General features: G+C 42.8%; 1 protein-coding gene across 2 annotated transcripts in view; it reads left to right on the top strand.

Moving 5' to 3' along the window:
- The window catches only part of ccdc142 (coiled-coil domain containing 142), a 115,486-nt gene that overhangs the window by 29,629 nt on the left and 73,376 nt on the right, over nucleotides 1-12,481 (top strand). For both annotated transcript variants that reach the window (XM_080200586.1, XM_080200656.1), the window contains exon 6: nucleotides 10,822-10,908. In XM_080200586.1, coding sequence (XP_080056712.1) covers nucleotides 10,822-10,908 — 87 coding nt within the window. The remainder of the gene's footprint in view (nucleotides 1-10,821; nucleotides 10,909-12,481) is intronic.

Genomic DNA, 12,481 nt, shown 5'->3' with positions numbered 1-12,481 from the left:
GGGCCATTTTCCCCTTTTGAGAGGGATTTGCAAGTCAGGGCATTTCTCAAGTTTTGTGATCCCAATCCCTAAATGGCTTTGCCCATCCGCTGAATTTTTCTCCTTCAGTGATGAAGGCAGCCTGCAATTGGGTGTCTATGGTCTCCTGAAGGATTTGATTTATTATTGTCACATGTGTTAGTATATAGTGAAAAGTATTATTTCTTGTGCACTATACAGACAAAGTATACCATTCATAGAGAGGGAAACAAGAGAGTACAGAAAATAATGTTACAGTCATAGCTAGGGTGTAGAGAAAGATCAACTTAATGCAATTTCTGTCTTTTTCCTGGTGGAAGATGGTGGAATAGAAAATGTCCAGGATAAATCCCTAGTTATGCTGGTTGCTTTGCTGGGGCAGCAGGGCGTAGAGACAGTGTCAATGGATGGGAGGCTGGTTTGAATGATGGATTGGACTACATTCACAACCTTTTGTAGTTCCTTGCGGTCTTGGGCAGAGCAGAAGCCATACCAGCTGTGATACAACCAAAAGGAATGCTTTCTATGGTGCATCTGTAAAAGTTGGTGAGAATTGTAGCTGACATGCCAAATTTCCTTAGTCTTCTGAGAAAGTAGAGGTGTTGGTGGCTTTCTTAATTATAATGTCGGCATGGGATGGATCGGGACAGTTGTTGGTGACCTGGACTCCTTAAAAATTTGAAGCTTTTGACCGTTTCTACTTCGTCCCCATTGATGTATACAGGGGTATGTTCTCTACTAAGCTTTCTGAAGTCGATGACAATCTTCTTTGTTTTGTTAATATTGAGGGAGAGATTATTGTCGCCGCACCAGTTCACCAGATTCTCTATCTCATTCCTGTACTCTGAAGGGCAAAGATGCTGTCGGCTAACGAGACAGCCAGGCTAGAAGGCCCACCTCCGTTTGTTGATTTGTCACCCCAGCTGTACAGATGGGTGTGAGGCCCCTGACCCTTTCGCCCACCCCATCACCCCTAAGCCCCTCCATGTCCCTCAAGTCTGGTAGCCTCCCTCACCATGTCCATTTATCGAGTATTCACTATGTACATAACTCCTGAGCACTACAGTAATATTGGAAAGTTGTTGCGATGGTCATAAACTGCCAAAGTAAATAGTCATTCAGAAAGCACTTTAAAAATGTATTATTCTATAAAATGGTTATAAAGCTGGCAAGCTAGCAGTCTCTTTTACAGCTGTGTCAGCTACCTCTGTTGAGCTGAATCCATTGGTGGGGTTTGGAGCTCAGCTAAGAATGCATAATACACTTTGATGACACAGCTATATAAACAGAGTGTCCAGATCTGAATATATTAAAACTTTTAATGTCAGTGAAAGACCTCAACCATCTGATCAAACTTAAAAGCAGGGGAACAGATGTCAGATCTGTCAATCAATTCAAAGATGGAATGACTGACACAGTCAAATCTAAATATTCATACTGTTTGTTTTATGCAGCTGGACACTTTATCCGTTGGATAAGGTACGCGAATGTACCTAAGGTACTCGGATACTTCCATTTTTCCACTTTCACAATGCTGGTCAATGATCTATATCCTGCTGTATCATATATATATTAGGGAGGAGTTCAGTTCTAATAGGTCAGGGCAGGCTCGATGGACCAAAGGGCCTCTTCTGCATTGTATGATTCTATAACTTCACCTCAAGCTATTATTAAGCTGAAAAGGCATAGCTGTGGAAGGATGCATTTTTGAATGGAGGGCTATGACAAGTGGTGTTCCTCAGGGATCAGTACTGAGACCTTTGCTGTTTGTAATATATATAAATGATTTGGAGGAAAATGTAACTGGATTGATTAGTAAGTTTGCAGACAACACAAAGGTTGGTGGATTTGCGGATAGCGATGAGAACCATCAGAGAATACAGCAGGATATAGATCAGTTGGAGACTTGGGCAGATGGAGTTTAATCCAGGCAAATGTGAGGTAATACATTTTGGAAGGCCTAATAGAGATAGGAAATATACAGTAAATGGCAGAACCCATAAGAGTATTGATTGGCAAAGGATTCTGGGTATTCAGGTACGCAGGTTAGTGAAAGTGGCAATGCAGGTGGAGAAGGTAGTCGAGAAGGCATATGACTTGCTTTTCTTCATGGGCTGGGGTATTGAATTTAACAATTGGCAAGTCATGTTGCAGCTCTATAGAACCTTAGTTAGGCCCCACTTGGAATATAGTGTTCAATTCTGGTCGCCACCCTACCAGAAAGATGTGGAGGCTTTGGAGAGGAGAGGGTACAGAAAAGATTTACCAGGATGTTGCCTGGTATGAAAGGCATTAGCTATGAGGAGTTGTTCCATCAGAGCACAGCAGAGAGGGAGCGATTCGTGAGAGGAGTGCTGAGAGTAAGCTAGATTGATTTTTTTTTTAACTAACTTTTTTTTAGTGGAGTTTTTTTGTTAAAGTTTAAACCGGAAGGAGTTTGCGGGGAGGCCTGGGAAGGTGTTCTCCCCCCCCCCCCCCCCCCCGCGTCATAAATTGGAATGCTGAGGAATCCCGATACTCTACTCGTGTAGAGTATCCCCCCCCCCCCCCCAACCTGAAAAAAAGGACTCGGAGTGAGAGCAGATAAATTTTTTTCTCCTTTTCTCTTTGTTTCTTGGTAAGGGATGTAACAGGGATGTCACTGTAGGCAGTGCAATGTTCCTCCTGTGGGATGTTTGAGGGAGGGACACCAGTAGTGTCCCGGCTGAGTACACCTGCAGGAAGTGCATCCAATTCCAGCTCATTGAGGACCACATTAGGGACCTGGAGCTGGAACTGGAGAACAAAGGATCATTCGGGAAGCAGAGGCAGTTATTGATAAAAGCTACAGGGAAATAGTTACTCCTAAAAGTGATACGTGGGTGACTGCTAGAAGGGCTAAGAAGCAGTCAGAGCAGCGATCCCCTCTGGCTGTTCTTCTGCAAGACAAGTACTTTGATTTGGATACTATTATGGGAGGACGACTCAACGGGGGTAAGCCATGGGGTACAGGTCTCGGGAGCAGAGCCTGTCCTTGATGCTCAGATGGGAAGGGGGAAGAAGAGTACAGGATTAGTGATTGGCTAAGGGGACAGATGGGAGGTTCTGTGGGAACGAGCGAGACTCGCGGTTGGTATGTTGCCTCCCAGGTGCCAGGGTCCATGATGTCTCCGATCGTGTGTTCGAGATCCTTAAGTGGGAGGGGAACCAGCCCCAAGTCGTGGTTCACATAGGTACTCGTGACATTGGTAGGAAAAGGGATGGGGTTGTAAGACAGAAATTCAGGGAGTTAAGGTGGAGGCTTAGGGCTAAAACAAACAGAGTTGTTATCTCTGGTTTGTTACACGTGCCACAGGATCGCGAGGAGAATAGAGAGAGAGCGTTTGAACTCGTGGCTAAAGGGATGGTGCAGGAGGGAGGGTTTCAGATTCCTAGACAATTGGGTCTCATTCTGGGGTAGGTGGGACCTCTACAAAAGGGATGGCCTACACATGAACCAGAGGGATACCAATATCTTGGGGGGAAAATTTGCCAGTGCTCTTCGGGAGAGTTTAAACTGATTCAGAGGGGGATGGGAACCTGAACTGTAGCTCCAATGTACAGGAGGTTGAGAATAGGGAGGACATGGATAAGGTTTCAAGGTCGCAGCAGTGTATTGGCAGGCGAGAGGGTGGTTTGAAGGGTGCTTTAATGCTAGGAGCATACAGAATAAGGTGGATGAACTTGCAGCCTGGATTGGTACCTGGGACTTTGATGTTGTGGCCATTTCGGAGACATGGATAGAGCAGGGACAGGAATGGTTGTTGCAGGTTACAGAGTTTAGATGTTTCAGTCAGAGCAGGGAAGGTGGTAGAAGAGGGGGAGGCGTGGCATTGTTAGTCAAGGACAGTATTATGGTGGCAGAAAGGATGTTTGACGAGGACTCATCTATTGAGGTAGTATGGGCTGAACATAAGAACATAAGAAATAGGAGCAGGAGTAGGCCATCTAGCCCTTCGAGCCTGCCCCGCCATTCAATAAGATCATGGCTGATCTGTCGCTGCTCAGTTCCACTTTCCCGCTTTCTCCCCATAACCCTTAATCCCCTCTCTTATCAAAAACCCATCAACCCGCGTCTTAAAAATATTTAGCGAGGCAGCCTCCACCACTTCAACGGGCAGAGAATTCCAGAGATTCACCACCCTTTGAGTGAAAAAGTTCCTCCTCAACTCCGTTCTAAACCGCCCCCCCTTTTATCTTGAGGCTGTGCCCCCTAGTCCTACTGTCTTTTTTGAGCGGGAAGAGTCTCTCCACCTCTATCCTATCCATCCCATTGCTGAGATTAGAAATAGGAAAGGAGAAGTCACCCTGCTGGGAGTTTTTTATAGGCCTCCAAAAAATTACAGAGATGTAGAGGAAAGGATTGCAAAGATGATCCTGGATAGGAGCGAAAGTATCAGGGTAGTTGTTATGGGGGACTTTAACTTTACAAATATTCATTGGAAAAGCTGTGTTCAAGTACATTAGAGGGGTCTGTTTTTGTCCAGTGTGTGCAGGAAGGTTTCCTGACACAGTGTGTAGATAGGCCAACAAGAGGCAAGACCACATTGGATTTGGTACTGGGTAATGAACCAGACCAGGTGTTAGACTTGGAGGTAGGTGAGCACTTTGGTGATAGGGACCACAGTTCAGTTAAGTTTACCTTAGTGATGGAAAGGAATAGGTATATACTGAAGGGCAGAAGTTATAGCTGGGGGAAAGGAAATTATGAGGCGATTAGGTGAGATCTAGGATACGTAGGTTGGAATAGGAAACTACAGGGGATTGGAACAATTGAAATGTGGAGCTTGTTCAAGGAGCAGCTACAGTGAGTCCTTGATAAATATGTACCTGTCAGGCAAGGAGGAAGTGGTCGAGCAAGGGAACAGTGATTTACTAAGGAAGTTGAATCTCTGTTGAAGAGGAAGAAGGAGACTTATGTAAAGATGAGACATGAAGGCTCAGTTAGGGCACTGGAGAGTTACAAATGAGCCAGGAAGGAACTAAGGAGAGAGTTAAGAAGAGCCAGAAGAGGACATGAGAAGACTTTGGCAGGTAGGACCAAGGAGAACCCTAAAGCTTTCTATAGGTATGTCAGGAATAAAAGATTGAGTAGGGCAAAATTAGGGCCAGTCAGGGACAGTAGTGGAAAGTTGTGCGCGGAGCCTGAAGAGATAGGAGAGGCACTAAATGAATATTTTTCATCAGTATTCACGCAGGAAAAAGTCAATGTAGTTGAGGAGAATACTGAGATACAGGCTTTTAGACTAGACGGGACTGAGGTACATAAGGAGGAGGTGTTAGCTATTCTTGAAAGTATGAAAATAGGTAAGTCCTCTGGGCCGGATGGGATTTATCTTGGGATTCTCTGCAAGGCTAGGGAGAAGATTGCAGAACCTTTGGCTATGATCTTTATGTCATCATTGGCTACAGGTATAGTGCTGGAAGACTGGAGGATGGCAAAAGTTGTCCCCTTGTTCAAGAAGGGGAGTAGAGACCATCCTAGAAATTATAGACCGGTGAGCCTTACTTCTGTTGTGGTCAAAGTTTTGGAAAGGATTATAAGAAATAGGATTTATAATCATCTAGAGAGAAATAGGTTCATTAGGGATAGGCAACACGGTTTTGTGAACGGTAGGCTGTGTCTCACAAACCTTATTAAGTTCTTTGAGAAGGTGACCAAAGAGATGGATAAGGGTAAAGCAGTTGACGTGGTGTATATGGATTTCAGCACAGCGTTTGATAAGGTTCCCCGTGGTAAGTTGCTGCAGGAAATATGGATGCATGGGATTGAGGGTGATTTAGCGGTTTGGATCAGGAATTGGCTAGCTGATAGAAGACAGAGGTTGGTGGTTGATGGGAAATATTCAACCTGGAGTTCAGTTACTAGTAGTGTACTGCAGGGATCTGTTTTGGGGCCACTGTTGTTTGTCATTTTTATAAATGACTTAGATGAGGGTGTAGAAGGATGGGTTGGTAAATTTGCGGATGATACTAAAGTCGGAGGAGTTGTAGACAATGAGGATGGATGTTACAGTTTGCAGAGGGACATAGATAAGCTGCAGAGCTGGGCTGAGAGGTGGCAAATGGAGTTTAATGGGGGAAAGTGTGAGGTGATTCACTTTGGAAGGAATAACAGGATTACAGAGTATTGGGCTAATGGAAGGACTCTCGGTAGTGTGGATGAGCAGAGAGTTCTCGGTGTACATGTGCATAGATCCCTGAAAGTTGGCACCCAGGTTGATAAGGTTGTTAAGAAGGCGTACAGTATGTTAGCTTTTATTGGTAGAGGGATTGAATTTCAGAGCCGTGAGATCATGTTGCAGCTGTACAAAACTCTGGTGCTGCCGCACTTGGAGTATTGCGTACAGTTCTGGTTGCCGCATTATAGGAAAGATGTGGAAGCATTGGAAAGGGTGCAGTGAAGGTTTACCAGGATGTTGCCTGGTACAGTGGGAAGGTCTTATGAGGAAAGGCTAAAGGACTTGAGGTTGTTTTTGTTAGAAGAAGGTTAAGAGGTGACCTAATTGAGGCATACAATATGATCAGAGGATTAGATAGGGTGGACAGTGAGAGCCTTTTTCCTTGGATGGTGATGGCTAACACGAGGGGACATAGCTTTAAATTGAGGGGTGACAAATATAGGACGGATGTCAGAGGTAGGTTCTTTACTCAGAGGGTAGTAAGGGCGTGGAATGCCCTGCCTGCAGCAGTTGTGGACTCGCCAACTTTAAGGGCATTCAAATGGTCATTGGATAGGCATATGGATAATATTGGAATAGTTTAGGTTAGAGGGTCATTAGATTGGTTCCACTGGTCGGCGCAACATCAAGGGCTGAAGGGCCTGTACTGCGCTGTAATGCTCTATGTTCTATGAGAGGTTGGAGAAACTTGGTTTATTCTCACTGGAGCGACGGAGGTTGAGGGGAGACGTGATAGAAGTTTACAAGATGATGAGAGGCATGGAAGAGTGGATAGTCAGAAGCTTTTTCCCAGGGTGGAAGAGTCAATTATGAGGGGGCATAGGTTTAAGGTGTGAAGGGCAAGGTTTAAAGGAGATATACGAGGCAGATTTTTTACACAGAAGGTGGTGGATGCCTGAAACTCATTGCCGGTGGAGGTAGTGGAAGTGGTTATGGTTGTGACTTTTAAGGGGCATCTTGCCAAGCACATGAATGGGATGGGAACAGAGGGATATGGTCTCCAGAAGGATAGGGGGTTTTAGTTAAGTCAGGCAGCATGGTCGGTGCAGGATTGGAGGGCCGAAGGGTCTGTTCCTGTGCTGTAATTTTCTTTGTTCTTTGTGTGAACATGCTCCTTCTGTCTGCAAAGGACAGGGTCCAGCCACACACTGAAAATGTGCAGTTAGTCTGCACAGTAATGTGCTGCAATCTGATTTGATACTTGTGTTGCCATTTTGGAGCTCAATGTTCCAGCTAATGCTATGTCTTAACCTTGCATATGTAAGCATGGGGCGGGGGGGGTGTGTGTGCGGCTTTCAGTAGAGGATCATACCTGCCTAAGGTGCTTTGTGAGCATTCATTCCATCTGATCGTTAGTGAGGAACAATGTGTGAGATTAATTAAATCCTCACTGAATTCTGCCATTTGCTGCAACCATAGTTGCAATCTCAGTGGGGCAAGGTCCACAATGCTGTTAAAGTAACCATGGTGATGAACTTTTGTATAACTACAACTCGGCAGGAGCTTGATATATTTGCAGCATCTTGAACTTTGACATCCACGCTTGTTTAAGGGAGTGCGCTGAAACTCTTCAATGAGAACCAACAATATTACATTCTTTATTGCCAGAGCAAGCATGAGGTTTCGATAGAATTGCAGACTTTCCCTTTGTGCAGGTTGCCAGTGACCGCACTCACATTACTTTGAGCTTCTCATGCCAGTTCTGCTTAACATGGAACCAAAAAGGTTCCCACTCCTGAAATGCTCCTAAGAGGCAAATTATGCACATCAAACTCTAGTATCCTCAGAGCAATCAAGATTCCTTTCGTTCTGCAACATGCCTGCTGTATTTGAAACATCACGGCAAACCAAGAGGGGTTACTGGCTGGCACTGGTTGTTCACTGAAGACATGGATAATGACTGGTGTGATATCCACATTCAATTGTGCAGCATGCGTTGAGTAAAAGTTATGCTGTCACACAAAATGTGATAGAACCACACCATTGACATACTAAAAGTGTTTCCATTGCCACTTTGGAGGCACACTGCAACATTCACTCAGCAGAATTGGCATCACGATTTTTGCTGGTCTGCTACCTTCTGCATAATCTTAGCACTTTGAATCAGCAGCTAAACCAATGCCCACAGTGAGCAGAAAGAAAAAGTGAAGTAACCCAGACAGTTCCTTTCTGCCCTTGTGAAGAATTCATCCAGGTATGATTCAGCAATTCATCTTTCGCCATAGAATAAAAAATGTCTTACTTCCCTTCCATCATTGGCCATTACAGATACTGCTTGGAGATAATGAAACAATAAGAGCGCCATTAAATAAAACCCATTTTATAAATTAGCCATGCTATATTACATATAAAAGTTAACTAATCACCCCTGCGTATTCCCATGCTGCCTATTCTTACCTGAACTAGTGCTCTTACCTACTGCTACCTTAATAGATAGTGGTAGAGAGAATAAATCTTTGTGGAAAGAGTTAAGTAGGCTACTTTGTCCTGGATGGTGTTGAGCTTCTTGAATGTTGGAGTTGCACTTAGGTAAGCAGAAAGTATTCCAACACATCTTTGACTTGTGCCTGGTAGATGGTGAACAGGCTTTGGGGAGTCATGAGGCGATTTATTCGCTGCAGGATTCCTAGTCTGTGACCTGCTCTTGTAGTCACAGTATGTATATGGCTAGTCCAGTTCAGCATTCAGTCATTGGCAAGCCCCAAGAGCCGAACCCAGGTCCCTGGTGTTGTGAGGCAGCAGTGCTAACCATTACGCCGCAGGTGCTTTGTGACGTCCTTTCAAGCCTTTCCCTTTCCAAACACTGAAGGAGTTCTAATTATCAGTATTTTAAGTGCATTGGAGATCTAAAGTTGTGTTCAATATATGTAATGCTTTTGAATAAAAATGCAAGCAGTAATATTGACAAAGATTGGACTGGCAGTTTCAGGTATTCAATCTGCAGTTCTTTAATATTGAATTTCTGTAAATTACCTTGAATTAATTGACATTTTCATAGAGTTTTTGCAGTTATGTGATTATAGTTCTGAGACACTTTTATCGATTTCTGTACATAATGAATGGCGAGCAAATGCCCCACAGCTCCCTCCAGGAACAGGAAATCAGATGCGCACCATCTAGCAGCTAACTCAGGAATGATAATAGGGAGACCAGTTTACCATCTTAATTCAGATATGGTGCATTACACAAAGAGAATAACTTTTAAAGAATAGGAGGTAATTGATTTATAAAATTCAAATATACAAAATCCTCTAAAACTTTGCATGATTTCACCATTGGATTCTAAACATTGAAATATCAGTTAGATACTGGAAGGATAATTGCTTAGGGTCTCAGATATGACGATGTTCGGCTATGACAATATTTAACAATGACTTGTATGAAGGACTGACTACTGTGTCCAAGATTGCTGACAATACAAAGTTAGGTGGGAAAGTACGCTGTGCGAAGGATGCAAGGAGGTTGTGAAAGGATTTAAATTGGTTAGGTGATTGGACAAATAGGTGACAGATGAAATATAATGTGAAGTAGGGTAGAGTTATGCAGTTTGATAGGAGAATTAGAGAGAAACAGAGTCCAGTGTGACTCTTGGAACTCCATTTGTCTCTCCACAGATGTTGCCAGATCGGCTGAGATTTTCCAGCATTTTCTATTTTTATTTCAGATCTCCATAATCCACTTCTACTGTGTGCAGTTTTGGGCGCCATACTTACGCAAGGATATTTTGGCCTTGGAGGGAGTGCAGAGGAGGTTTACTAGACTGATTCCGGAGTTGAGGGGGTTGAGCTGTGAGGAGAGGCTGAATAAACTAGGCTTGTACTCGTTAGAGTTTAGAAGAATGAGGGGAGATCTCATTGAGACGTATAAGATGATGAATGGGATGGATAGGATAGAGGTGGAGAGACTCTTCCCGCTCAGAAAGGATAGTAGGACTAGGGGGCACAGCCTCAAGATAAAGGGGGGGGCGGTTTAGAACGGAGTTGAGGAGGAACTTCTTCACTCAAAGGGTGGTGAATCTCTGGAATTCTCTGCCCGTTGAAGTGGTGGAGGCTACCTCGCTAAATATTTTTAAGACGCGGGTTGATGGGTTTTTGATAAGAGAGGGGATTAAGGGTTATGGGGAGAGGGCGGGAATGTGGAACTGAGCCACGACAGATCAGCCATGATCTTATTGAATGGCGGGGCAGGCTCGAAGGGCTTAGATGGCCTACTCCTGCTCCTATTTCTTATGTTCTTATTAGGTCTGTATTCTCAGCTTGCTGGAAAAGGGAGAGGTAATCTCATTGAAACATGTAGTTATTTTTGGAATGTTGGGAACATGGGGATCTTAGAACTGGGGATCGCAGTCTCAGGATGAAGGGTTGGCCATTTAGGACTGAGGTGAGAAGAAATTTCTGAATCTTCATGATTATTTACCCTAGAATACTGTGGATGCTTATGATATGAGGGGAATCAAGAGATATCAGGATAGTGTTTGAAGGCGGAGTTGAGATTGCAGACCAGTCGTGATCTTGTTTGGGAGTGGAAGCTTGCTGCCCCTATTACAATTTTTTTTCCTGTGTCTAAATGTTTACATTTAAATGTTGGTTTTCTTTCTTTTCAGGGTTACTGCCAAGAGATTCTGAGCCATTTGTAAAGGATCTTTGCCACTATATGTTTTCACGGATTGCTCTCGTTCACTGGGATCAAGGTATCTAAATAAAAAGGACAAGTCATCTATTAACAAAGTTTATCAGCAGAGGGCAGCATTTTAACAGCTTATATGGCATTATGAATGGTGGCAATTCAGTAAAACAGTGTTGGTATATAATAGAGATATTTTAAAGGCTTGCTTTTAACCAAAGCTACAATTTTGTGTGATAGGTTTCATACAAAAGGGCATGAAGGCTAACATTTAGCCTCTTCTCAACACTAGGAACGATAATTAAGAGCAGTGCAATTTAACTGGGCCTTAGTGGGTAAAGTAAGTCTTTTTAGATTACTCAATTCTTTTTCAGTATTTTTTGTTTGTTTTTACACAATTAGTATTAACAGCGGAGACTGTTATGGTACACAGTTAGGTTTTCCAGTTTTTGTTCTCACTCTCGGTCTTCTCCAAAGATATGATTCAAGGGAATGGTTCTGTGGGTGTTGAAAGCCCTCTGTATCCCATCTAACTGGCCGTTTTACATATGTGAGTTAACAGATATTGAATGTTGTTTTGGCTGTTGACTTTATCCTGTTGTCACTTGACACATGTAAGGTCCTGGGAAAGATCAGAACAAGAGCTCTGATTGATTTTTCCTTTTCCTTATTTGGAGACACTGAGGTAAATGTAAATTTCCACTCTTATCAAAGGTAAGATTAGGTCTTTAATTTAACATGCATCAAAAGTCATACGTGGGCCTTCACATTTCTGACTTAGTCGAATGCAACATATTCACTTCCAAAGCATTAGTGAAGCAAGCTGATGTAAAAAAAATAAAAAGCATTGGATGTCATAATGACAATGTAAGGGTGTTTTGCCCATATTTTATGAATAAATATATATTTCATTTTCTGGCAGGGTGCACATGAAATGTGATAATTTGGGAAATTATATTTGTTATGGTACATAGCTTCCAGGGGCTTGTATATCTTTCATTCTTCAGCAACACAGAATCATGAGAAGAAAGAAATGAGAACTGTGTGTGTTAACGGTGGGCTGTAGGCAAGTGTATTTGGAGAAAAGCAATGAGCAGGTTGCTGGCATGTCCTATCTGTAATTTGGGCAGGAGAAAGAAATCAAAACCTACAACTTTAAATGGGAAATAAATGTACAAACTGAAGAAAGATATTTCATAAGCCTACTAAAGTAACTTGAATATGTTTTAAGCCAATAAAACATGAAAATAGTGATATTTCAATGATGTCCACAATATTCTCCAGTGACTTTCCTGTGGGGTAGTGGTGATAGCAAAGCTTGTGAATGTCTTTAGATTTTGTATTTATTAAGTTAACATTTACATTTTGACCCTCAAATTTCCTTGTGGTGTTATCTGACAAAGTTACTTTTTAAACAAATTGTTTTGAAATCAAGCAGTACATTTTCAAAAAACTGTCCTGTCCGACCAAGTCTTTAGTCATCTCTTTTAGTTTATTTTTCTTTGACACAGCATTCAGCTTTGTCTGATTGTGGTTCCCTGGAGCAACTTTGGATGTTTTTCTACATTGAAGACATTACATAAATTCCAGTTATTATTGATTTTTTTGCCCTTCTTCAGGAAGTCTTTTCCCCACAAACT

Source organism: Carcharhinus amblyrhynchos, chromosome 1, assembly GCF_965287045.1.
Source record: "Carcharhinus amblyrhynchos chromosome 1, sCarAmb.v2.hapA, whole genome shotgun sequence".
NCBI classification, from domain to species: Eukaryota; Metazoa; Chordata; class Chondrichthyes; order Carcharhiniformes; family Carcharhinidae; genus Carcharhinus; species Carcharhinus amblyrhynchos.
Note: the sequence above shows the minus strand (reverse complement) of the source record. Positions and strands in the feature narration are given on the sequence as shown.